The sequence below is a fragment of the Ceratotherium simum genome, chromosome 16 (assembly GCF_057802395.1).
Source record: "Ceratotherium simum simum isolate JZ-2026a chromosome 16, ASM5780239v1, whole genome shotgun sequence".
In the NCBI taxonomy this organism is placed as follows: domain Eukaryota; kingdom Metazoa; phylum Chordata; class Mammalia; order Perissodactyla; family Rhinocerotidae; genus Ceratotherium; species Ceratotherium simum.
This window is the reverse complement of record NC_141915.1, coordinates 1429782-1457260: the sequence shown is the minus strand read 5'-3', so window position 1 is coordinate 1457260 and position 27479 is coordinate 1429782. Positions and strand designations below refer to the sequence as shown.

At 54.6% G+C, this 27479-nt stretch overlaps 1 protein-coding gene across 1 annotated transcript in view; it reads right to left on the bottom strand.

Annotated features, from left to right (window-relative positions):
* Positions 1-27479, bottom strand: part of DRC3 (dynein regulatory complex subunit 3) — a 47027-nt gene that overhangs the window by 18020 nt on the left and 1528 nt on the right. The window contains exons 4-11 of the mRNA XM_087440296.1: positions 24947-25111; positions 21460-21576; positions 18223-18389; positions 12224-12370; positions 8052-8171; positions 7025-7137; positions 5430-5604; positions 714-845 (exon numbers count right to left, since the gene is read on the bottom strand). Coding sequence (XP_087296422.1) covers positions 714-845; positions 5430-5604; positions 7025-7137; positions 8052-8171; positions 12224-12370; positions 18223-18389; positions 21460-21576; positions 24947-25106 — 1131 coding nt within the window. The 5' untranslated portion in view covers positions 25107-25111. The remainder of the gene's footprint in view (positions 1-713; positions 846-5429; positions 5605-7024; positions 7138-8051; positions 8172-12223; positions 12371-18222; positions 18390-21459; positions 21577-24946; positions 25112-27479) is intronic.

Here is a 27479-nt window from a genome sequence, read left to right as displayed (position 1 = left end):
GGCCCCGGGCTGCTTCCTGCAGCGCCACCCTCCTGGTGGGAGGGAGCATCTGCTTTGCGATGTGATGGGAAATCTCTCCCAGGTCTGCCGTGTCACCTGACAGGTGAGGAACTGATTAGGCGCTATCTCCTAGCCCAGCCGCAGCAGCGTCCACTGAGGTTCCATCTCACAGCACTTCAGCCCCCGCCTCGCTGTCTTGTGAACACACAGGTCACGGGGGCCGCTGAGGCATTTAGAGAGCAGCACTTTCCTTCCACCCCTTAGTGCCAAGTGGCAGGCCCCTCGCAGGCATCGCCCTGAGATGCAGCGACTACAGGCTGCCATGCAGGTGAGCCTGTGTTTTGTCACCAAGTGGGGGGCACTTTGTCTTTCTGAGCACCCAGATGGCTCCATGGGTCTCATAAAAACTCTCTCCTCTCTGAGGCTCTGGGCTCAGGATAGGGGAGAACATTCCAGAGGAATGAGCTCACCTCTCATTCTGCACAAGAGTCACCTGCAATCTAAATGACTGAAACATATTAAAAGCAGACACAGGACTGATGAGCGAGGAAGCTTTAGTCTGACACAGCGAGTGCACTGGACGTTTCCGGCGGGCGAGTGCCTGTGAAGGCTCTAGCTCTCGTGTGGTTTCGCAGCTGCATCACCAGGTTCTCACAAATGAGCCTGGCTGGGCACAGAGACGTCACATCTGTGCCCGGGGGCCCCGGCCTCACCTCCAGCTGCTCCACCAACTGCATCTCCAGTGTCATGAGCACGTTGAACAGCTCAGTGATATCCTCACTGTATTCCGCTATCTTCCTCTCGATGTTGGTGGGCTCGGACTCATCTCGAATGGCACTTAAACTCTGGAAACAAAAGTGTGTGCCTTAGGAATCCATGATTAAGTGTAATTAGTTAATGACAGGGGGCAATTTGGTTTTGAGGGTAAGAATTTGACCCTGGGGCCAGACTGCCCAAGTTCATTTTTTATTTTTATTTTTTGTGAGAAAGATCAGCCCTGAGCTAACATCCGATGCCAATCCTCTTTTTGCTGAGGAAGACTGGCCCTGGGCTAACATCCGTGCCTGTCCTTCTCTACTTTATATGGGACGCCGCCACAGCATGGCCTGACAAGCTGTGTGTCGGTGTGCTCCGGGGATCCGAACCTGTGAACCCTCTGGCTGCCTAAGCAGAGCACGAGCACTTAACTGCTCCGCCACGGGGCTCGCCCCTAGACTGCCCAAGTTCAAATGTTAGCTCTGCCACTTGCCAGCTTTGTGAGCTTGTAGAAGATTCTTACGCTCTCCATGCCTCGAGGCTCTTAGAGGAGACGTTAGGACTAAAAGTGGTCAGCCCCTGTTAGCTCAGATTTTTATTAGCAGTGGCTGGGCCTGGTGGAAGGAGCTATGGCTTCAGAGTCAGGTGGACCTGAATTTGAATCCTATCTAGGCCACTTATTAGCAGTGTGACCTGGAGTGTGCCATTTCCATCTCTAAGCTTCAGTTTCCTCATGTGAAGGGGGAGAGAACGTGTCCTTCACACGTCCTGTAGCGACGGGCAGGCCTGGCTCACAGCGGGGCTCCCCTAACAGGGGTGCAGATAAAAGGCTGGAGCAGGCACAGGTGGAGAGACACCGGAAACACAGCACAGGTCCAATCTGTGAGGAAACCAGCCAGATCCACAAAGAACCCAGTGAGCAAGTGGATGCCAGTGCTACACAGATGCTGGACCATTTGGAATGGTCACAGCTCACAGGCTGGGGAGCACCCTGGGGTCTGAGCCTGGTGCTGAGTTCCAGACGTTCACTAACAAAGGGCCTGGGGCCTCAGCCACTGGATGCAGTGTCAGCTTGTTTCTGTTGATATTTGGTATGAGTCATGGAGAAGCACAGAGTAACTGGACACAATTCGGGGGGTGAATGATGTTTACAATAATGGCTACCCTGTCTGGAGAAGCCTTACATGAAAACATACCCCTGATGGAGTGAAGATTTAAACGTAAAAGATAAAGCCATAAAAGTACTAAAAGAAAAAATGGGAGATTTTTAATAAATTTTCTCAGACTGGAGAAGTCTTTACTAACTATAACCAGAAGAAAATATTGATAAACTCTACTACATAATAGTTTTAAAATTCTGAATGGCAAAAGCATCATAAACAAAATGACAAGATAAACAACAAACTGGGAAAAATATTTGCAACTCATTTCACCAACACAGGGCTAATTTCTCAACCCATAAGGAGCTCCTACTAAGTAATAATTTTTTTAAAAATAATTTTATTTATTTATTTTTCCCCCAAAGCCCCAGTAGATAGTTGTATGTTGTAGTTGCACATCCTTCTAGTTGCTGTATGTGGGACTCGGCCTCAGCATGGTGGGAGAAGCGGTGCGTCGGTGTGCGCCCGGGATCTGAACCCAGGCCGCCAGCAGCGGAGCGTGCGCACTTAACCGCTAAGCCACGGGGCCGGTCCGAAGTAATAATTTTTTAAAAAAGACACAGAGAGAGACCAGAAAGCAAATAGAAAAATGGGTGAGGGCCTATTATAAGAACAAATAGTTCACAGAATAAGAAATACAAATGTTTGTAAGACATGCAATGCTCACCCCCACTTAAGAGAAAATAAACACACACCCGCAGTGTGCCAGATTGGCAGAGATGGGAGAGCTCAACAGGGCTGGCCTGACGAGGGAGCGGGCAGGGCGTGGAAGGCACAGCCTTGTGGAGGGCAGCTGGGCAATACGTATGAAAAGGAGCAACGCACAGTCCCATTTCCAGGACATCATCCTACAGATCACACTTGCACCAGGTGATCCACTGCAACACTGCTTGAAAGAGCAAAAAATTGGAAAAAACCAAATGGTCCATCAGTGGGACTGGCTTAATAAAGTATGGCTCATCCATGCAATGAGATATGTTACAGTGATTAAAAAAATGAAGCAACTCAAGTTTTGGAAGGATCTCCAAGCTGCACAGATAAAATAGCAAAGTAAAGTGCAGAACAGTGCATGCTACATTTTCATCTCACACACACACACACACACACACACTCACATGGGCTGGGGGCAGACTGACTGCACCCCCCTGGGTCCATTTTTCATTCCATGTCTGTGCCACACACTTGTGTTACTTATCCACAGTGACTACAACTACACATAGACCGTCCGTCATGTACCGTGCGCTGGCTCTGCTCATCTCACTCGTCCCCACTGCAGTTCTGCGAGGCAGTTATCTCCATTTCACTGGTGAAGAAATGGAGGCCAGGAGAGGGTCACCAGTGAGGGGTCTGCCTAAGCATTCTGCTGACCCATTGGCCTCGAGGCACAACCTGCTGGGCACCGGGAGGCGGTGCTGTGTGAGCCCTGGTCTAGTGGGGGTGATGGGAGGAGTGCAGTACACGCCATAGGAAGGGTCCTGTGAGGGGAGGGACCTGGGGGCCTCAGGCCCAGGAGTCTGGGAACTTCCAAGACAGTGGGCTCCACTTGGGCTGCGCATTGGAGGCACCTGGGAGCTTGAAAAGCCCAGTGCCAGGCTGTCCCCTGGGCCAGGGCGTCAGCATGTCATCAGGGCCCCGGGATTCCACTGCTCTGGGCTCTAGGAGAGGAGCATTCAGGTCAGCTCATCCGAGGAGGACTTTGCAGGTGTCGCCATCGTGGGAGCCATGCAGACCAGTGCCTCAGAAGCGGGGGGAACTGGCTTGCTCTAAATACAGACACCCTGAACCCAAGAAGAGGCACGTTAGAGAGTCGGGCTTGGTGCCAGTGAGGGTGCAGCACTGGCTGTGGCTTGGCCCATGTTCTGCTTCTCCAGGGGCCGTGTTGCTGAGGGGCCAGCTCAGCCTGGGGCTTCAGGAGAGCCGGCTGGCTGACATCCAGGCGTCCCAAATCTAGTGGCTACAGGAACCAGCTAACACATGTCAGGGAGGATGTATCAGCTGGGACTGGAGATGTGGCCTGTCCAGAGGGGACAGCCGCCGCTCTGGCCATGAGGACAACTGCCTCCAGAGAAGCTGGCAACCACATTTTTCTATGAAATCTTCCCATTCTTAATGTCAGTAGGATGTTCAAAATGTTTTAAAACCCTCTGTAGGCCAAACAAAACACATATGTGAGCCAAATGTGCTCGTCTACTGACAGGTCTGTACTCCCGCAGTAACACCCTCCCTATGACCTACGAGGAGGGTCTGAGACGTGGGTCTGGCGGTGAGGCTGATGAGGAGAGGGGAGGCGGGGCTGGGTGCGGGAGGGCCGGAGCGCACGGGGGCCCATCACCCCCCATTATATCTGACCTTGCATGATTGGGGGATTTTGCTCTACTTTAAACTACAGTTGTCAACCAGGAGTGACTTTCTGGGCTTCCTGAAGCTCCTGACGCTGTAGGCAAGTGTTTGCATACTTGGTGTGTGAACAGTTTTTTGAGGAGAAAGAAGGTCCTTAGCTTTCCTTAGAGTCTCACAAAGACCTGTGATTTAGAACAGGTTAGGAATCCAGTCTTTAAAAGTAATGCTGACTGGACCCAGCCCTAACGGCCTAGTGGTTAAAGTTTGGCACACTCCGCTTTGGCAGCCCGGGTTCGGTTCCCGGTGGTGGAACCACACCACCCGTCTGTCAGTAGCCATGCTATGGCGGCAGCTCACATAGAAGAACTAGAAGGACTTATAACTAGAGTATACAAACATGCACTGGGGCTTTGGGGAGGAAAAAAAAACGAGGAAGATTGGCAATAGATGTTAGCTCAGGGCGAATCTTTCCCCACAAAGAAAAAAGTAATGCTAACTGAAAGGAATGATTCCCACCAGGTACACATGGCAGCTGCTTAGGCTGGGCCAAGTAGCCCGGGTTAGGCCAGGTCTTGAACACCTGAGGGAGGGGCCTTCTCCCTCAGGGCGCCTTCTCCTGTAAGCCTCAGCTCAAGTTAAGGGGCCCCTGGAACCCCCAAGGCTCCCTGGGCTTCCCTCCAGCAGAGTGCTGACCCCTGCAGTGGGGAAGGCCTGGGTCTGCGCCCCACTAGATGGGAGGTCGTATGGGCAGGAGCCACGTCCAGCATGGCTCCCAGGGTGGGGCACAGCACAGGGCTCAGAAAATGTCTGTTAGACGAATGAATGAACAGAAGAAAAGTAGCCGTCGTCATTGCCATTAACAGCAGTGGTAATAATAACACCATTATAGCAGTAATGACAATGCTACCTTGAACCCTGGGGACGTTTTAGGCGAAGGAAACCCACAGGCCCCATGCTAGGCTCAGCCCTGGCACAGCTGTGGTTGGTGGTGCCAGTGGAAGGCTGAACCTTGGCTCTGCCACTGAGCTGTGTGATCTCTGGCAAACGGGGACAATGACCATGGGCTTCAGGGGTTGTCAGAGGTGTGGGGGCTGCGGCCCGTCCAGTGGGGCCAGGCCCGTGGCAGTCAGCGCCTGCAGCAGGAGGCAGGAGGGGCTGGGGGGCGGGGCCTACCAGCAGGTGCCTGTCCTCGAACTTGGCGATCCTGTGCTTGCCCTGTTCCTGGTTTTCCTGGATGGCCTCCTGGACACACTCACGGAAGGTGTCGAGCTCCACTGCCCGCTTCTCCTGCTGCTTCAGGCCATACTCGAAAATGTTCAGGCAGATGATGACAAATTTGTCCTTGTAGGTGAGTGGCCGTTAAGGAAGCTCGAGGCTGTCTCAGGGGCAGGTTGCTGGGAGGGCATGGGACGAGGGCGGTGGTGATTCCTGCTCAGGGCCAGGAGTTAGGGTTTGGGAGTATAATGTGGTGGTTGGGGCATCTCGACCCTCGGCCTGAGGGATTCCGGAATGGGACCTGTGTGAGGGAAGGAGGCAGGGGCCACGGGAGAAGACTACAGAGCAGAGGAGAGACATGCTAAGAAAGGCCCCCAGAAGAGACTCCTGGGGGACCTGGGGGCTAGGGGGGGCCAGGAGCCCAGGAGGAGCCATGCCTGGCCAGGGAGCTAAGCAGCGAGCACGTGTCTCTGGTGTGTTGTCTAGAGGGCACCTTTGTTGAGGGCCTGTCTTTGAGGGAAACTGGAGGTGGGGACCACGGGCTTGAAGCAGAGATTCAGGTTCAAATCCCGGCTCTGCCACTGCTTCTCCCCCACAAGTCACCCCACCTCTCAGGGCTTCCGTTCCCTCCTCTGCAGCACGAGGGCAGCACAGAGCCTGCGCCTGCCGTGAGGAGTTCTTGAGCTCACGCAGGCGCTGCTGCTAAGGTGCGAGCCCAGGTGGCCCAGCCGTCAGGAGGCAGAGCCCGGCGGGGAGCCCATCTACCCGCCCACAGCCCTGCTCTTCACCTCTGCTCAGCCCCACACCCTCGCCACGTGTGCCCTACTCTTGTCAGAATGTTGGGCTTTGAAGAGTCTAGGCCGCGAAAGCCGCTCCACACACCCTCTCTGCGCCTCATCGCCTCCTCCCAGCACCCTCAGTCTATCCTGAGTCCTCAGCTTTCAGCTTAAGCCAACTGTTGGCCGTCATGGCCACTGCCTTGATGACAAGTGCAGGTCACACCCTCTGGGCTCCCGCCAACTGGGGAAAGGATGCAGGCTCTTAGCCCCACAGACTAGGGCTCAAACCCCAGCTTCTAACTGCAAGACCTTGGACAAGTGAACCTCTCCAAGCGTAGCTTCCCCAACTACCAAATGGGATTAATAGTAGCACACATCCAGTAGGGGGTGAGAAAATTATAAATACTGTATGCCAAGTACACAGCAGGAACAAGTAAATATGGGCAATGAGGATTAGTGCCATGGATGCACATTTCAATCCATTTTCCATTGCTGACAAGCTGGCTTGTCAAGCACAGCAGACCCATGCCATGCTGACCAGACGCTCACTGTGCCCCCGGAAATCTAGACAGCATTTCCTTATGCAGCTCAGCTGACCTGGCTCTGCACTGCCTCTTGGGTACACTGCCCTAAAGTGGGGGTTGTACTTTCCAGGGTCTCACAAGAGAGATGGGGAAACTGAAGCCCAGAGTGGACAGGGACTCGCCCCAGGCAGGTGGGTGACATGGGGCCCAGGCTCTGCCAGAGGAGGTCGCTGTGAACTTGGAAGGATATGCCTCGAGGAGCTCGCTGACACCAGGCAGGTAGGCCAGCTTGTTGCCCTCCACATCCTCAGCGTACATGCTGTCAAACAGGAAGGAGCCGTTCAGGTGCTCGACGAATGCGGCCTGCGGTCAGAAACACAGCCAGCTGTGATGGATTCATCCCACAGGCCCCGGGGAGGGCTCACTGGACGAAGCTCTGTGCTGGGCACTGGGGTCGGTGGATGCTGCGTGGAGGAGGGGTCACTATATTTGGGCTTCAGCCCTTGAGGAAGGCAGGGCAGGGGAAGGGCATGTGGCAGAGGGCCTGGCACATGAGGCGGTCCAGAGGCATATAACTGAAAGTTGCAGTTGGCTTGGTCTGGCTGGAGGGAGGGGAGGGGACTGTGGGGAGGAAAGAGCCAGGGCCGTGCTGAGTAAGCGACTTGAACCTTCCTGGTTGCCATGGGGAACGGCCTAAGGTTTTTTTTGTGTGTGTGTGAGGAAGATCAGCCCTGAGCTAACATCCTCTTTTTTTTTTTTTTTTTTTTTTGCTGAGGAAGACTGGCCCTGGGCTAACATCTGTGCCCATCTTCCTCCACTTTATATGGGACGCCGCCACAGCATGGCCTCACAAGCAGAGCAGTGGTGTGTGCCCGGGGTTCCGAACCCAGGCTGCCAGCAGCACAGCATGCTCACTTAACCGCTATGCCACGGGGCCAGCCCCGGCCTAAGGGTTTTAAGAAAAGGAGCTGCTCTGAGAGACTGTTTCAGCACAATCTCCCAGCCTTGCGCCCTGCAGGCAGGGATGCCCGTGAGGACAAGGTAGGTGGCAGGCAGGGTGAGGTGGCTAGGCTTGGGCCTTGCTGATGGAGTATGACTTCCGCGCCCCATCAGAGCCAGGCGTGGCTGCACGGCATCTGTTTTCAATCAAAAGACAGGTTTTCAGGGCCTGGGCCCTGCTGACCTTCGCTGAACTGGACTGATGCCCCGTGCCAGCATGAGGCATGGCAGGGGAGGTGGGGAGGTGGGGAGCTGGGCCCCTCCCCGGCAGGGAATACCTTGTGCTCCTCCAGCTCCTCCCGCCGGGCCTGCTCATCCTGCAGCCGCGCCTGGAGCAGGTTCTCCCGGTGCTTCAGCTCGTCGATGCTGTACTGGTGCTTAATCTCCGCCAGCTCTTTCTGATGGGGGAACGGAAAGTGGCATCGTGACCAGGGGACGCTTGGTCCCTCTGAGCCACGCTGGCCTCTGCCATCCTGTGGCCTCCCGAGTGTGGGCGAGAGTGTGGATGGGTCCCCTTGTGAAGGCTGTGTGGACAGGAATGGCTTGTTGCCTGATGGCCCTTTCCAGGTATTCTGAGTCTAAGGGAAATCAGGGAAGGACCAAGAGGAGTCGGGGGAGGCGGGGGGGTGGGGTGGGGGGACAGCACGGCAGGCCAACGATCTGAGGGGCATCTCGGGGGTGGGGGCCACAGCGACAAGCACTCACACACACAGCCTCACAAGCTCCCCACAGCCCTCCCTGGCAGGTGTCTCGCCCTCTTTTAGGGGTGCACAATGGGAAAGAGGCCAAGTCACGGGCCTGGTAGCGAGGGTCTTGGCCCTTGGCTCTGTGCTCTGCCCGTTCCTGTCTCTCCCCTCCCCTCTAGTTCATCCCCCTGCACCTGTGGGGACTGCTGGCACCATAGGGCTCAGCCCTCACCCTTCCCGGCCTCCTCTATGCACCCAGGTGATCTGACTGGTGCGAAGGCTTCAGGCACAAGCAGTGCCCTCCTCCATCCTAGGATGACCCTCGGGGCTCTACCGCTAGTCCAGACCCCACCTCTGAGTGCCAGACTTGAGCTTCTGATGGCCTCACGCCCCCTGGCTGCCTCAAGAGCACTGCCAGCTTACCATGTCCAAGATGGACGTCTGTCCTCCCAGAGTCCTGCTGAGGTGAGTGGCCCCCAGCCAGCCAGCACCTGAGCCAGAGACCCAGGAGGCATCCTAGACCCTCCCCTCCCCCTCAGACCCAGGCTGTGCCCAGGCCTGTCCATGCTACCTCCTGATCGCCTCTCTAATCTGTCACATTACCTCGTGCCAGGACCCCTGCCACAGCCCCCCAGCTGGCCTCCCCCGTGCACTCTGTCCCTCCTCCAGTCTGTCCACCCCATCCCCGGCAAGCAGCCAGAGCAATGTGTGTTAAATACAAACCTGATCTTGTCAGCTCCTCTCTTCCCTTGTATGGCTTCCTCTTGGGCATAGGGTAATGACAAGCTTCTGCCGTGGCCTGCGAGGCCCTGCCTGCCTCCCCCTCTCTCCAGCTCTCTGAACTCCAGCCACTGGCCTGCTGACCATGCTGCCTCCTGACACAAGGCCTTTGCATGTGCTCTGCCTTCTGCCTGGGCTGCTCCTTCACCCAGCCAACTCCCGCCCATCCTGTAGATCCCAGCTCAAAACCACTTCCCTGGGGAAGCCACTCCATAACCACCAACCCCCATCCTGTACATCTCAGCTCATGTCCTTCCCTCCCGATATTTTCATGCATCTGTGGGATGATCTGATTGTCTGTCTCCCTTCCCGGCATGTAGGCTCCACAAAGGAAGGCAGGGGCTTCCCCCCGCATCTGTGCAGTTCCAGATACTGAGCTTTCCTCCCACTGTCCTGTGCTGCCTGAAGCCCATCCCAGCCTCACACCCGAACATGATGTCAGTACACGTATATTGTAGTTTTATGCCTTAACTTGGGCCGTGGTTGCACACAGCTTATACTGCACAGTTGAAATCCTTCTAAACATCTCTTGTTATTCACTGAGCTGTACACTTACATGCTGCTTCCTTACATAGTTATACTTCAATAACTGTTTACATTTTTAAATATCTCTAGTATCTGCCCCTCCTCCTCTCCCTTCCCACAGCCCTGCCCTGGGTGGGGCCCCCACCACCTCCTCTCTCTGTCTCTCTCTCAAGACCACGGCCCCTCTTTCCCTGTCCCCCATCTCTCCCTCTGTAGCCTCTGTTCCCCACACCAGTCACCAGATCCCTGAACTGCTGATCATGTCATGAATCTGCTGCAAACTGCTCAGGATTCTCCGTGGGCCTCCATCGTCAAGGACAGGCCCAAAATCCCAGCACGGCCTGCTGACTGGCTCCTGCCCCTCCTGCTTGTCTTCCCGCTCCCTCAGAGCGCCCCCCAGCTCACAGCCCCTGCCCCTCTGTGTGCTTTGCTGGGACTCTCCTCTGTTCCTCAGGGCTGGACTGAGGGGAGGCCAGCCTTCAGGCACAGCCCAGGGTCTCAACTTAAAGGTGGCCCGATGGGTACAGGTGGAGCCCTCAGGGAGAGCCTGCCCGTGGCCCCTGGTCAGCCTGCCACCAGGCCTGGCTGTCCTGCTGCCCAAGCCCTAAGGTACCAAGAGGCCAGGGGCCTGGGGCCGGCTGTGGCTGCCCAAGGACAGGCAGTAATGCGGACAGGGGGAGTTTGAGGTGCCCCTGCTTTGCAGAACTCTGCTCTTATAAACTTACACTAATTATTTATCTTGATGCTTCTAGACAAGTCTCTGCAACACGAAAGGAGCCTCTGTTTCCTCTCGGCACAATGGGGATGCTGAGGCTGTGCTGCCTGCCCTTTTTTTTTTTTTTTTTTTGTGAGGAAGATCAGCTGTGAGCTAACATCTGCCAATCCTCCTCTTTTTTTTTTTTTTTTTTGCTGAGGAAGATTGGCCCTGGGCTAACATCCGTGCCCATCTTCCTCCACTTTATATGGGATGCCGCCACAGCATGGCTTGACAAGCGGTACATCGGTGCACGCCCGGGATCCGAACCGGCAAACCCTAGGCTGCCACAGTGGAGTGCACGCACTTAACTGCTCACGCCACCGGGCTGGCCCCGCTGCCTGCCCTTTATGGAAACTTCTGGAGACCAAGGAGAAAATGCTTGGGGAGGGGCTTTGGAACTGTGCAGTGTTAGGCTGTCCCATGGTTTTATAATGAGCGAAACACACCCCAACAGCTCATTGGCCTATTCCAAGCACTTGAGCCCATGTTGCCTTTCAAATTATTGTCTAAGTGAAAAAAATAAGACTTCAGAGTCTTAGAATTCAACATCTCACATTCTTGTACTGTTAGGGGACAAGAGGAAGCCACGGTCAGAGGAGGGCAACTCTGACCCCACACTGTCTCTGTGGACCTCCCAAGAAGGGGCCAGCGAGCGGAGGGCTCCACAGTGGTAAGGGGGCTGGGCTCTGCCCTCTGGTCCAGGCTGGGTAAGGTCAACACTGAGAGCTCTGGGCCGGCCTTCCTCCCTGCTTCCGCTGGCTCTCCTGGGTGCTCCCCACATCACCTCAGTGCCCCAAACACAGGCTCCCTTCTCTCAGGAGAGGTACCAGCTTCCTGTGAGAAGGAGTGGACAGGTCAAACAGGCCTTAGTCTCTGCCACACCCAATATGCAGAGACATCCTGGTCCTGCTACCAAAGGCCTCACAATTGGGCCAGGTTCTTTTTTCCCAATGAGGAAAGTCCCCACAAAGTGAGCACACTGGAAAGGGAGAGAAGCAAGTGAAAGGGGACCAGCTCATAGCAGGGAAGTGGGAAAGAGGCACGTGGTGGACAGATCAGCTGGTGGACAGACCAGCCGGTGGACAGGGGAAAGGCCCTCCTTGCCGGGGTGAGCCCCACACAGGGGCTGCAAGCATGGGGTCTGTTGCCAGACTGCCTGGGCCCAACTTCCAGGCTGCCTACCACTGGCCGTGAGATCCCAGGCATGTCATCTCATGGTGATGACTCTCCATCAGCAAGTGGGGATGAGGGCAGGGCCCGGCCCACAGGCTGTGGTGAAAACAACGTGAAATAACACTGTGCCTGGTGCATAAGTGCACAGCAGCAGTCAGCTGTAACACTGCTCCCAGGCCACACAGAGCAGGGGTGACTCTGGCTCTGCCGCGAGCCGCTGATCCTGGCTAATGGCTGAGCCTCACTTGGTCTCCTTGACTTCTGCGTCTGGAAAACCAGCCAGTGCGGGATGGCTGTGAGGTGGCCTGGAGGCCACACCTGGAGGGGCCTGGCTGCTGTGAGCTCACACTAAACAGTTACCGCGAGGGTTCTGCTGGAGTCGCGGACAGAGGACGTAAAAGGAGTTAGGAAGAGGGAGCTGCCCTTTCTCTCCTCCTTGTGTGGACGGGGAGCTCAGTGCCCCTTTCCACGAAACCTGGGGGGCCTGAAGCCTGACTCAGAGCTCGGAGACCCAGAGGGAGACACTTGCCATGCGGTCGTCGATGCGCCGGAAGTCCAGGTACACGAGGTCAGGAAGGTGGGCACAGATGGACATCTTGTAATCCTCTGCCTCAGCGATGGGGTTCCCAGAGAGGCTGAGTGTCCGCAGGCCCTTGAACCGCCGCAGGTAGATGATCTGGGGGAAAGGCGCGCTTTCTTGGCTGCTGCAGGGCTGAACACGGACCCGGCAGCCTCTATCCTCGGTACTCTGCCGGAGTTGGCAGCCAGGCCACAGTGCCTTCAGCACTGGGTAGAGTGACAGGTGTGGAGTGAGCTCGGGAGTTCCAGGCTGGACACTGTACTGAGGCCTTCGGTCAGGCATGGGCTTTCCAAAGAATCGGCAGACCTGGGTTCACATGCTAGCTGTGGGACCTTGGGCATGCTACCTAACATCTGTGAGCCTCAATTTCCTCATCTGTAAAATGGCTACGAGGATGTTAAGTCTGTTATAGGTGTTGTAAGGACCAAATGAAATCAGCTATGAAAAGCATTCAGAAAGTGCCTCTCGACTACTCAGCAAATGGTGGTCGCTGTTGCTATCATCACTACTGGTCACTCAGAGGAAGTGTGCCTTTTAGACTGTAATCCCTGGGAAAGGTCCAAATCTCTTAAATTAAATGGAACCCAATTTATACTTAACCTTGGATTAACTGGATAACAGCTAGTGGAACATTCCACTAGCTGCTTATTCTTCCTATATTCTATTTTTAGTAAAATGGGGAAAAAGTCAACAGGATAGCTAATATTTCATTTGATAGCATCTTCTGAACACCTAGACACTGTATTATGCAAAAGATAGAAAAGAAACCTAGGGCCGGCCATGTGGCTTAGCAGTTAAGTGAGCGCGCTCTGCTGCTGGTGGCCTGAGTTCGGATCCCGGGTGTGCACCGGCGCACTGCTTCTCTGGCCATGCTGAGGCCGTGTCCCACATACAGCAACTAGAAGGATGTGCAGCTATGACATACAACTATCTACTGGGGCTTTGGGGGAAAAAATAAATAAATAAAATTTAAAAAAAAAAAAGGAAAAGAAAAGAAACCTAGCCTGCTTTTCTGGAGGAATTTCTTTCAGGCATTTGTTTATTCATAACATTAAGCACCTGTGAGGCCTCAGGCACGTGCTGGGCCTTGGGGACACAGTGGGAACAAAGCCCACATGGTCCCTGCCCTTATAGCAGGAGCTTACATTCTTGGGGCAGGGCACAAGAAGGTTTTTAAAAGTAAATAAAATCATGACTGTTTGGGGAAAGTGCTATAAGAACATAAAGACAGGCCATGAGAGAAAATAACAGGGAAGGCCTTCCTTCAGTAGGGGACTCAGAGGTCTCTAGGAAGATGACATTTCATCTGAGACCTAAGGGCGCCAGCTGTGGAGAAGCAGAGGAGAGGGCATTCCCGGGAAGCGAAACAGCAGAGGCAAAGGCTCTGAGGCGGGAAAGAACTTGGCTTCTCCCAAGAACTAAGCCAAGCCAGCGTGGCTGCAGTGTGCGGGGGGAGGGGCTGGAGGAAGGACCTGAGGCGAGACTAGAGGCAAGGTCAGGGCTGATTCATGAAGACCCTGTAGGCTGCAGTCAAGAGTTTGGATTTTGTTCTAAGGACAATGGAGTTGTCCAATGTCCTAAGGACATTGGAGTTGTAAGTATATATGCGGTGGGGAGACAGGATCTGATTTAATGTTTAAGAGATCTCCCAATGAGATTCCATTTCTCATCTTTTAGATTGTCAAAGAGAGAAAGGTTTGATAAGAAAGTGTGTTGTGGAAGGTGAAAGGAAACGGGCTTTCTCATAATTGCTAGTAGGTCTGTAAATAGTTCTACTTCTATAGATGGCAATTTGGCAAGATCCATCAAAATAAAAAATGCACATGCTCTCAGCCCCAGCAATTCCACCCCTAGGAATTTATCTTGCAGATGCACTCATCCAGATGCAAAGTAGCCCTGTTCAAGGACATTCATGACAGCCTGCGTGACACGGCAGGAGGCTGGAAACGTCCACCCATGGGGGACCGGAAAAATACATCATGTTGCATCTAAGCGGTGGAATGATCCAGCAGAGGGGGAACAGATGACTCAGAGGAGAGGGGACAACCGAAGGCAGGCGCTTGGAGGGTAGCCAGACAGATGTGACAATTGCGCAAAATGTTTAAACAACAAGATGCCTGGAAAGACACACATGCAACTCAGAAGCAGCCGTGGCCTCTAGAAGGGGAGGCAGGGACTGAGCGGGAGTGAGACAGGCTCTTCCCTGGGTGCCCTGAGCTCTGCTGAAATGTCTGCTTGTTTTAATGCAATAAACAGGTATTAAAATAATCCTAGTAAATAAACAACAAGAAAGTATATCATTAGATGTAAGATACATAGTGCAGATGAGGGCTAAAATCAAAGATGCTCAGAGTTTACAGGTTATTCTGTCAGGACTAATGGTGAAGAGGATCCAGGGGCCCCAGAGTCTCTGGGATTTGGCCAGGCTTCCAGAACAATGAGATCTGGACCCAGATACCTCAGCATTCCCTGGTGGCTTCTCCCCAGATGCCTTCCTCCTTCCTCCTTCTCGCTGGGGACTGGCTTTACCTGCTTCTCTCATATTCACAATGGGCCATCTGGCACCCAGCAAACCACTGGGAAAGGGGGATGGGGTTTCTTCCCGCCCAGGCCCTGGAGTGGAGTGGGAGACTTCCCAAGGCCAGGGGAGGGAGTGGGGCATCCACAGCAGGGCCAGGGCATGGACTAAGAGTCAGTGTCCACCTCCACGCCCAGGGCTGACCTTCGTAGGGACAGGGCCTTGGGTCCCTTAAAGTCTATAGATGATAACACGTCAGAAGAGATCCCTTCACACGTAGGCCTGGGGATGCTGGACTTACCTAGGCAGGAACAGCTCTAACTACTCAGAAAGGTTTTCAAACAGCAAGATTTGGGGCTGTTTGGGGCTAACCCTTAATCTGAAAATTCCTGCATAACCATCACTTTCCGTGTACCCACTATGTGCCAGGTCCTGTATTAGCCACTTAACACTATCTAATGGATTCCACCCTCACAACCACCTCTGGGGTAGGACTGTTGCTATTCTTGTTTTACAGATGGGCAAATGGGCCCCCAGAACTCTAAGTCACTGGCCCAAGGTCAGAAAGTCAGCGGCTAATTAAATCTCAGCTCTTGACTCAGTTTACCTGGACCCTCCATGCCTCACTTAACAGTCCCGTTGGCCAGCATTTGGCTGCCCCGCCCCTACAAGGCAGAGGGCAGGCTGAGCAATCAGGACTCGAACCCTGAAAAGGGCGCTGGTTGGATTTACACCCTCCTGTCTGGTGTGCAGGGCAAACTTCTGAGATGACACAGGTCTGGGCTTCAGTCCCACTGGATGGACCTAAATACAGGTAGGAAGTCAATGCCTGACCCACCCCAGGACATTCATCGAAGCCACCTAGGCTGGCCATCCCCCACTATGATATTGGTCTGAGGGTAGGCATGGGCCCTGATCAGACTCAAGGGTCACTGTTGGGGGAGGTTTTTCATGCTCCCTGTCCTGCTACATGTGGACAAGGAAGCCTGTGGTTTTCACTGCTTTACTACAGCCATGAAGAGAATCAGCCCAGGGAGATGCTGAGGATGGCAGAGCCAAGGGGCAGAAGGAACCCGCGAACCTGAAGCCCTGAGGATAAGTCCTTCCCTCCTCGCAGCACCAGTAATCACAGCGGGGAAACGGCCTCATTGTCTGTGGCCGGGGATGGGTTCACCTCCAGCCTCAGAGCAGCCGGGGTGAACTCCTGCTGACAGCACCGTCTCTTCCTTCTCTCCCTTAGCGCTTTGAGGCCCACCAGACACAAGGGCGGGAGGGAGTTGATCCCCACTTCCAGGGTCCTTTAGCTCCTGAGGGACAGGACGCCCTAGGCTCCTGGCCCTGCGGATGTTCACTTCTGGGAGGCATTCTGGACACCCCAAGTGCCCAGCAGACTCGAGTCCCCCTCACCCCACAGCAGCCTCAGTAACCACCTGCCTGCTGGTTTTTCCTGCCCTCTGGCTCGCTCCAGCGTCCTGAGATCACCTCCCAAACATGCCACCTGCACCCAAATCCTTGCCTCAGCCGTGCTTTCAGCCACTTGGGGCGAGCTTTTCTGTTCTGCAGGCCAAACACCTTTCTGATGGCACCATCCTCGCTTCACCCACTCCCACCATCCCCTTCAAATCCATCCTCACAGTGGCGGGGTTTCCTTCCAAAACGCAGGCCTGCCCTGGACACACCGCAGCACAAAAGCCCCACCAGCTCCGCTCTGCTGCTCTGGCTGGCCACGCCTGGGCACCACCCTGCACCACACACCCTTGACCTCCTCCAGGGACCTTGGGCTCCTTCGGGGCGCTGTGCATTCCCAGGCAGCCATCCCAAGTGTGCCTCCAGGCCTCTGCTCACACCATTCCCTCCTCCTGGGAAGCCTTCCCTTCTGCTGGATGGCAAAATTCCAAGCATCTTTCACCGAGTCTGAATCAGAAGTCAGCTCTCCTCTCCTGATGCACTCAGGAAGGATCTCAGCTGCGGCAGTCCTGCCTGTCAGGAACGCACTCCAGCCCCACGCTGACGAGATGTCTTACGCTCATCACCTCACTCGATTCCTACAGCAGCCTGGCAGGTGGGTTGTGGCCATTACCTCTGTTTTACAGATGAGGAAACTGAGGCAGGGAGGGCTCAAGCTTTAGGGCATGCAGCTGGGATTTGGACCCAGGCTATCTGACTGACCTAAGCAGAAGAGGAATCTTTTTTTTTTTTAAAGATTTTATTTATTTATTTTTCCCCCCAAAGCTCCAGTAGATAGTTGTGTGTCATAGCTGCACATCCCTCTAGTTGCTGTATGTGGGACGCGGCCTCAGCATGGCCGGAGAAGCGGCGCGTCGGTGCGCGCCCGGGATCCGAACCCGGGTCACCAGCAGCGGAGCACGCACACTTAACCACTAAGCCACGGGGCCGGCCCCAGAAGAGGAATCTTGAAGGGGTACTGAACAGCTCCCAGGACTGGCAGGCAGGCTGGAGAAGGTCCCAGCCACGGTCCTGCCCCGGGGCAGTCTGGTAATGTCATCTCTGACACAGGGCCCTTATGAATGCCGCCACACCCCCAGCTGCCGGGGTCTCGACCCAGCTCGCTGCTGTGAACCTATTGTGGAGGTGTGCAGGGGGGCAGCCTGCCTCACCCCAAATGACCAGTGACCCCTGCCCCTCACAGGCACACACTCCTGGCACTCTGGGGTGGACATCAGCTTCTTGTCACCTTGTGTCTTGATTATGTGGGTGTGTGCTGCACCCCCAAACAGACCATACCTTGTGGGTCTCTGTACCCACTGGGCACAGGAAAAATGCCCCACATCCAACAGGTGTTCACCTCAGCAAATGTTTGTTAAGTGAGTGTGGGGCTCAGGGAAAGAGACCCCACCAAGGCAGAGGCACAAACTGGCACCCACAGATGGGCTTCGTTTGGTTAAACATGGTGTATAAACATTATTGGGGCCAGCCTGGTGGCACAGTGGTTAAGTTCACGCGCTCTGCTTTGGCAGCTCGGGGTTTGCTGGTTCGAATCCCCGGTGTGGACCTACACACTGCTCATCAAGCCCTGCTGTGGCAACGGCCCACATACAAAAAATAGAGGAAGACTGGCACAGATGTTAGCTCACGGCGAATCTTCATCACCAGAAAAAAAAAAAAAAAGAAATGTTCTTTTTTCCACCAGCTGGTGGTTCTCAAACCTAGATGTATATAAGAATCACCTGGGAGCTTATTAAAACACCAAAAAAAAAAATAAACATCAGATCTCTCATGGAATATTCTGGATTTCTGGCTTTTCTAGGAAATGGGGAAGATGTGGAAGGCTAGGCCTGCCTTTCCCCTTGCCACAGACGGCCCCCAGCCCCTGCCCCGCCCTATAGCTCCTGTCCCCACCCCCCCCCCCCCCCACCCCCGCTCCCGCCGCCAGCTCCCTGCAGGCCACTGCCAACACTGGAGTACTCACGTTCATCATGTTGCCGATCTGGTTATTGCCCAGCGACAGCACCTGCAGCTTGACGAGGGCATCCAGAGAGTCGATCTTGGCGATCCGGTTGTTGAACAAACTCAGGTCCTCCAGGTTCACCAGTGTGTCCAGCCCCTCGATGGCCTCGATGTTGTTGAAGGACAGGTCTGCAGGGAAGACAGTGGTGAGGGTCCGGTGACGGGTTAGGGAGGACTGTCCTGAGACAAGCCCATTAGGGATTCCTAGGCCCCGTGAGCCAGCACCAGCCCTCAGGCCTGGGACTGACTCATGTCTGACAGCTGGTGGTCTTCTAGAAGCCCTGTGTGAATTCCTTCCTGTAGTCTCAGACTTGCACCTCCCTCTCCAGTCCTGCCACTCGTCGTTCTGGGATGGAAATGCTTACTTTAGGTCTGAAACGGTGCATCTGGGAGTGAGGGGAGACAGCTGTAGAGTGTCCCCTTCCCTCACTTCTGTGGGCATTTTAGTAGTAATATCGCCTGTCTGCTCAGCGTTTACCAGTGCATCCAGTGCTCATGGACATCTTCTGACAGCAGCCCTGAGTGGCAGTTTGATCAGTGTGGAAGTTGAAGCTCAGAGAGGCTCAGTGATTCGCCCACAGCCACACAGCTAACTGCAACGGTGCCAGCATTCCTCCACGGCTCCTCCCTGGACACGCAACAGGCCAGGTTCTTCCCGCCACATCACAGCTGACTCAGGCTCCTCCCGCCCCAACTGAGACGTCAAGATCCTCTCCAGCCCAAGTTTCACATCTTTGGGAATAAAAGTGCTTTTTCCCTACCACAGGTTTTTCAGGGCTGGTTGGGGCTGGGGCTGCAGCCCTGTCCTGGAACACCATGGCTCACCATTCTCAAACCGGGAATCTTTCACAAGCTTGGAAATATGATCACGATAGCTGCAAGTTATCGCATTTAAAAGGTCATCTGGGAAGTCAGTTTATCCACGTCTTAATTTAGCTTCCTCGGCCGATCAGGACATATCACTTGTTGACAGTTGAGACTAATGATAATTTATTGTCCCTTCTCTATGCAAGGCCCTGTGAGTGCGTTACCTTACTTCATCCCCAGAGCATAGGCATCCTCACCCTCATTCTATGGGTGAGGCAGCAGAGATTTAAAGGGGTCTGGTGGTAATAGGCCCAGGATCACACAGCACATAAGGAAGCTGAGGTTCAGAGGGCTGCGCAGAACCACTACGTTCATGGCAGAGCTGGGATTTGAACTGGGGCCTACCAAATGCCAAGCCTGCCCACTTCCTTTCCCATCGTGCAGCCAGGTTCTGCTCTTTGGAGGCCTGGCCCCACCCCACTAGAACCAGTGGCGTGCTGGTAAATGTTTAACAACAGGGTGGTGGGGGGGAAGGGAGGGACCGGGCAGGAAGCCCCAATTTCCAGTGCATGCCAATTTCTGTAGTGTAAATATTCCCACCATGGCCAATTTCAAGATACCAACGTGACATCCCTGAATGCTAAGCTGGGACACGATGTGCACAATCGGATTTCAAGAGCCAGTACAGCCGGTTCCAGCATACCCTCAGCCCTGGGCAGCTGACTGTCATGGGCCACCAGCAGGGCCTGTGCGTGCAGGTGGGGGGCTGTGCGTGCAGGTGGGGGGCTCTGCATGTAGGTTGGGGGCTATGCTGAACCAACCAAGTGCCATCTACCCCACGCCCCACCCGCCTCACATCCCAGGGACCCAGCTCTTCCTGGCTGTGGCTGGGTCCCTGGGTAACCAGTGCTGTGGCTGGACAAAGGCTGGCTACGCGTCTCTGAGGGGGGTAGCCTGACCTTTCACCAGAACTTTCCCATTCTGCTCTCTCACCCCAATATCACGGAACACTGGGCATCACGGGAGCATCTTATGGGGACCCGTGGCACTTGTTTTATGTCTGAGAGATAGCTGGGCCTGGTAGCTCTTGCCTAAAAACATGGCATTCAGACAGCCTGTGCCTGGCAGGCCTGCCAGAGGGCATGGCTCAGGGTCCGGGCTGACTGGCACCCTCTTCTCCTTCATCTCCAAAGGAGACAGATGATTCCTGGTGATGCAGGTGGGCTCCTAAGCCAGGGACTCAGCAGTAAGGGGTGCTGGGGTGTGGGGAAGGGGTGCCTGGGGCCAGAGACCCGGGCCTAGCAGTCAGGAGACCTGGCTGTGTCCGTCTCTGCTGCCTGGAGCATGTGAATCGGTCACGGCCGCCAGCCTCTCAGCCTCAGCTGCTGCATCTGTGAAATGGCAGGGTAATCCTGCCTGTGGGGTTGCCGTGGGCTCGCAACTGTGAGCACAACGCAGCTGAAGGTGTTGTGCAAATCGGGAGGTGCGTCAACAGCCCGGGCTGCCGTTGTTGGGAAGCGGTCTGACAGAATGGAGGGAATGTGGGTTTTGGGGTCAGACGGGCGTAGGTTTGCATCCCAGCTCTGCTGCTTCTTGTCGTAGAGCTTTGGGCAAGTGCCTGGCCTCTCGGAGGCTCAGTTCCTCTTCTGTAGATTGGGATCAGACTGGTAACAGATTCCCATCTCTTAGGATTGTTGTGAGGGCTAAAGAAGACAAAGTTATAAAGAGCTCTCCAGCCAGCCCCCTCTCCCTGTTAGGTGCCCTCCCCTGATGTGAGGGTGCCTCCTAAGGACCAGCAGATAGACACAGTTCATCAAACCCCCTGCAGCCTTGGTGGTGAGGGCCAGCGCTCTGGAGCCAGAGAGAGCTGGGGTGGGAGCCTCATGCCTCGTTTCCCTGCTGTGACTCAGTCTGCTCCTGTCTATAGTGGGGATACTGTGTGGATCGCAAGGCCTCACAGGGAGAGCACCCAGGCCCAGGCTTAGCAGAGCATAATGGACAGTGCACACTAGCAGCTGTGACCATTATTTCTGGTTTGATCTGCTTTGACTTGGGCCCCCCTGACTGGCGGGGCCACAGTCATCTGGCAACCTGAGTCTCGAGTAACTAGAAGGAGTCCACGGCTGCCCCTCTGGCCCCCTCCCAGACTGGGAGGTTTGGCAGGTGGGAGCAGAATATCCTGTCCTGGTGTGTCTAAGCACGTCTTTGCTGTGCTTTGCCCAGCACAGGCTCCAGGCTTTTAAAAAGAGCGGGTTTCTTGCTCCCACCCCACAGAGCTTCTGCTGCACCTGGGCTAATGCTGGGCTGGCCGCTGAGGAGTGCCTGGGGAAGCAACAACCTTGGCAGGGCATCCCCTTTGATCAGGGCGGACACACACAGGAAGGGGCCTTACCCAGCCAGACCAGGTGTGTGAGGTTCTCCAGGCCCTCGATCCTCTCAATGAGGTTATTGTCCAGCTGCAGCTTCCTCAAGTTCTCAAACTGCCAGAGGTTGTCAATGCGGAGGATGTCTGAAATAATCGGAGGAGACGTCCTGGCTGGTTCCAGTTTCCGGTTAGGGTTAGAGTTTGGTACGAGCTTACTGGAGGATTGTGAGAACCAACACTAACCAGTACAAAAGGCCCTACAGGGCCGGCCCCGTGGCTTAGCGGTTAAGTGCGCGCGCTCTGATGCTGGCGGCCCGGGTTCGGATCCCGGGAGCGCCCCGAGGCACCACTTCTCCGTCCAACGCGAGGCCGAGTCCCACGTACAGCAACTAGAAGGATGTGAACCTATGACGTACAACTATCTACTGGGGCTTTGGGGGGAAGAACTGAATAAATAAAATCTTTAAAAAAAAAAAAAAAAAGGCCCTACAACTCCACTGCCTTGTCCTGGAGTATGCGGGTGCCCTGGAGATGTGGGCCGAGCCTCCTGAAGCTCCGAGTCCCTATCAGTGCCGCTGCCAGAACCCCAGCAGGACCTAATAGGTCCATGGGGGGATATCAGGGATGCAGGCGGGCTGGACCTGCCCAGGGCCGGGGACTCTCTCGCACTGCCTCTGGGGCTAGGCTGGGGGCTGCCCAGGAGGCTGCGACACCTCGGGGTAAAGGACACAGAACATGGGACACGGGCAGGGGCCTTCCTTCCTCCTGCTGCCATGTCACAGATAGAATCAAGGCTGCAGGTGAGTGCACCCTTGCGCCTGCTGGTGGGAGGGTCAGCAACTAGCTCAGGCTTTTTGGAGGACAATTTGGCCACGTTTACTGAAATATTTAATGTCTGTGCCCTTTGACCCTGCAATTTCTCTACTTGGAATCTGTCAGCAAAGATACACTGTGTGTACGCCCAAAGAAATACCCACAGGCACACGAGGGGCAGAAAGATAGCGGGAATCCCAAATGTATATATATGGGGGGTGGGATAAATCACCCATAGATAGAGAGGTGGGCTCCTGACATCACTGAAGCAACTGACCCTGTGGTCCCTGAAAACCACCTTCTCAGTCACATGGCCAACTTATTCCCTTTGCTCCTTCCACCAGGCAGTGGTTGGTTTCTGTCACTAGCAGCCAGAGTTCTGAAGGACACTTAAGTATAAATACGTATATACTGTGGATGTAAAATTCTAGAGGCCTAAACTTGTCCCCCAGTTTTTTCTAGAAGCCACAAATAGCCCTTTGTTTATATGCTTCCTTTTTCTATATTTGTTTTTGTAATGATTTCCAAAACTTATAAAATTAGAATATGCTCATTAAAAGAACTGAAATAATATACAAGTGAAATGGGTAAAAAAAAGTGCCCTTAATAACCACACGTTCGGGGCAACAGTTTCAATATTCATTCAGAGGGGCAGGGTTTGCAAGGTCCTGGGGGAGGCAGGGCGCCCTTCCATGCCTCCATGGGGGTGGGTGGACAGTGTTTTTCTGACCCAGGGCCCTGTCTCTCCCAGGTTCCCAGGGCCAGGTTCCCCAATTCCCTGTCTGTGGCAGATTTCCCAGAATGATACCAGCCACCACCCCAACCTGTGCTTCCGGGCAGGGCCCAGTTCTGGCCCAGGATCTCAGCCACCTATCCTGGTCTGGATTTTCCAGGCGCCTTCTCTGGCCCTGGCCTTAGGCTGACAGCCCTGGCTGTGGCTGACTTCCTGCAGATACCAGTTCCCGGGATGGCTCCCACACTCCTGGGTGCTGCCTGGCATCCCTGTGTGCTGGCTTTTCCCTAGGCATCAGCTGTTCACGTGGAAAAGCCAAAACAACACAACTAAACCAGGATATATTTGACAGCTAGCTCTCAATGAGTCAGCGGCATGACAGGACTGCCCAAAAAGCCAGTTTAATCTTCAACATAGACATGGAATCAGCCTCTACCGCCACCGTCTTGGTCCCAGCCCATCGTCCTCACTCCCTGGACCATAGCAGTGGCTGTCACTAGACTCCCTGCTCCAGCCTCTGGCCCCCACAGTCTAGCCTCCCGCAGCCAGCAGGATCCTGTGAAAACCTAAGTCCCTCCTCTGCTCAGAACCCTCCCATGGCTCCCACTTCTCTCACTACAAAAGCCAAACACCTTCTCGTAGCCCGCAAGGCTGATATGAGCTGACCCCATAACCTCTCTGACCTGTCTCCACACATGTCTGCCTGCCTCAGGGCCTTTGCCCTGGCAATTTCCTCTGCCTTAAACGCTTTCCCTGGATCTCCATGTGGCTCCTTCCCTCACTTCCTTCTAGTCTTTGCTCAACTGTCACCTTCTTGGTGAGGCCTCTGATCCCTGATAAAACACTGCACTCACTCCCAACTCTCCTTGCTTTATTTTCCTCCATAGCACATGTCACCTTTAGCATACACCATCATCCCCTCTTTACTGTGTTTGTGTCCCTCACTTGAATGGCAGCTCCATGAGGACAGGTTTTGCCTTTCTGTTCACAGCTGCATCCTCGTGCCTGGAGCAGCACCTGGCATAACACAGGCAGTTGGTAAACTGGCTGAGGGGGCCTCAGGGGAGGGAGGGGGAAGCAAAAGGAAGGCAGTCAAAGGCCCCTCTGGTGCAGCCATTCTGCAACCCCTTTAACCCTTTCACCACTGTGGGGGCTGGGGCTCTGGGGTCTTGCTGCTCTGGGTGCTGGGCTCTGGGAAGGCCTCTGGGCTTCAGCAGGCTGGGGCCAGAGCCATGCCTACCTCACCCACCGCTGTATCCCCAGGGTCTGGCACAAGCCAGCTGAGGCAGGGTCTCAAGAATTCCTTGTTGTTGAGTAGATGACCTGGCAGGCCAGTGTCGGAGCCCAGGACAGAGCAGGAATGTGAATCTGACCAGGTCACTCTGCTGTGGCCCGCCTGCACAATACATGAGGGGTTGCAGGACCCCTGCCCACCTCTCTCGCTTCCTCTCACACCCCCCATTGGCCTTCTTGAGTGAGCCAGACTCTGTGCACATGTTGTCTCACCCTGTCCCCCCAACCAGCGCTTGAGACAGGGACTACAATCATCCCATTTCACAGACAGGCACGCTGGGGCACTGAGGATCTGCCTGGGCCCCAGCCACGTCTTCCCACTCAGCTGTACTGCCACTTCTGAGGCACCTCCCTGCCGCATGGCCCTGGGCCCCTCCTGGCTCCCGCCCCTCCTCGGAAGCTGCTCTCCCAGTAGACATCCTCCTCCTCCCCACTGCTCCTGCCTGGCTGCTTGGGACCCCTCCTGAGTTCCGCCTGCCGAGGGGCGCGCTCTAAGGACATCCGTGTGGAGTCTGAGGTGGAAACAGAGTGACCTTTGTGGTTCACTTAGACTTGGAGTGGGAGAATTTTATCTTTTTATATGGACATTGTGTGGAATTCTGGGGCTCTGTAGGCGGTAGAGCAGAGAAAGCCGGGGCCCTGCTTGGTGCACCCACCCCACCCTGGGATACGCACTCTGGAAGTCCAGCTGCAGGGACAGGACATCCTTGAAGAGGATACCTTCCTGCTTGGCCAGCTGCCCAGCCTCATCCTGTGGGCCCTGCTCCCCCACAGCCAGCTTAAGCATGTCGTCATCCATCACTCTCGGCTCCATCGAGTCGCACAGCCGGTTCATCTTCCCTGAAAAACACCACGTTCCTCTCCCACACTCCGCTTCTCCCTTTGTTGGAGGACCAGTTCTGGCTGAGGTCCTTGTAAGGTTGTGGAGCATCGTGGTGGCCAAAGACACTCTGAAAGCCACCCTCCTCCCACGCCTTCGCCCACTGGACCTAGGGGTTCAAAAATCTGCACGAAGGCTGCTCCAGGGCTTCCCCGGCAAACATCTGCACCCATCCTGCCTGGTGCCCATCCTCAGGGGTGCACCCCTTGGCCCCACAACCACAGCTGTGCCTCTACCCCAGAGAAGTGGACCGGTGTCCACACCGGTTTCCTGAGCCTCTGGAGCTCAGCTCCCTTACAGCCAGGGCCATCTCAGGCCTTTGGCTTTCTGTGCCCATCCTTGTTTGGGTTTCTTGGCACCAACCACTGATCATGACCCTTGGCAGCCCCAGCCAGGCATACCAGCCTGCAATGCCCCTTCTTTGAGAGCCTCATCCCTTCCAGGCAGTCATATCTGTACTCCCCACACACACATACCACAAGCTGCCCAGTGCGTAGGTGGATACTGACCCAGGCCGGCCATTCATGTCCTCCCCCTGAGAAATGTGAGCTTGGGGCCAGAGGATGAGTGCCCATCAGAGCTGGCTGCTTGAGCTGGGGAGGAACTGGGGGACCGTGGACTGGCCAGGCACGTGGTTAAGCAGAGAGAGCAAGAGAGGGATGAGGCAGACAGACAGAGAGAAGCAGAGATGGGATCCAGTAAAAAAAAAAGACAAAAAGACAGACAGACTGACATAGAGACTGCCTTCTCCTTGCTAGCTTTCTGGCCCCTAATGTCCCTAATTCCAGGACCTGTGAGGGCTTTTTCCTCTCCTGTGAGAGTGTCCTGACTTCTCGCATTAAATCTTCTTTTACTTAAACTAACTCCAGTAGGTTTCTGTTGCTAACGGTCCAAAGGGATTTGGCTGAAATACCACAGGCAAAGGGGAAATCTGTGGACTTGTTCACTCACACTGTGAGGCTGACACTGGGCTGCTATTCCTGGCTGGACAAAGCCACAGCCCTGGGAAGCTGGGGTGCCTGAGATCATTCTCATCACCAACCCTCTTAGTGAGAACATCCAGAAGGGCTGGATGCTGCAGGAAGGCACCTTCTCCTATCAATCTACTGGAAACTTCCAGATTCTGCCTCCTACACCCTGTGGAAACTAGGTCCTCCCTTCTGCTTTCCACCTCCGCTTCTCACTTCCCTGCCGGCTTCACCTTCTATCTTTGTCCAGGTGCATCCCCAATATCCTGGCCTCCCTGAACCTCCTGCCTTCTGGTCCCTGATGCTGGGCAGCCCCTGTGTTCTGCTCTTTATTCTACTGAGCACTGTTGGAGAGACTCCTGGCGGGGGACTGATGGTGTCCACCACAAACCCAGGTGGGCCTGGCAATCCTGCCACCTGGTCTTAGAGACTGCCACTGCCTGGCTGCCCTCCCTCCCTCCTCCCCCACCATCCACTTGGATGCAGCTTATGCACATATGCATCTTTCATTTCTGGACTGTCCACAATCAAATGTCCTAGTGCCTTTAACTCTTATGTGTCCTTTCTTTCTGTCCCCAGAGGAGGCACAGCCTCTCCTACCCCCTACCTACACCCTCCTCCCTCCCCCCACACCCCTTTTCCACTTGTGCCTTCCATCTTCCCATTCTCTCCAATCTGTCAACACTGGCTCTATCTCCTTAGGGTGATTGATTCACCTCCTGAAGATGCTTCCAGTCCTCTGCCTCTCTCCATCTCCCTACTCTTCTGAAACAAATTTTTCCAAGATTTCCCATAGCTTGCCTTTGGGGAAATTTTACTGTGCTGCATTTGGCAGATGTTACCTGCAAAGTGTTTGTGTTTTTTCAAAGAAAGGTGCTGCACTTTGGGAAATGATTCTTAATTCTGATTCCAAAACTTTGACTTCTCATCCCTCCCACGTCATCAAGGCCTGGCACCTGTGACAGATCAAGCTTGCCTTCAGTCAAGCCTGACAATGGCTATGCAACATGGAACAGCTGTTATGCACACAAGGGCAGGATTTGGATCCTGACTGTGCATCCTTTGGCAACTCACTTCACCTGTCTAAGCCCTCGATTTCCCATCTGTAAAAGATGAATAATTCCTCTTTCCTACATTTGTTTAAGATCATTTATTTAGTCCACACACATAATGAATAGCTACTACATACTATGAATAAAACAGACAGATCTCCTTACCTCTGTTTCAGACACGAATCAGATAATCAAAGAAATGTTTAATTACAAACCGTGACAAGTTTGTAGGTGTAGGGAACTCTGACAGCATACATTAGGGGCACCTGGCCTGGCCGGAGGAGATGGGGCTGAGATCTGAAGGAGGA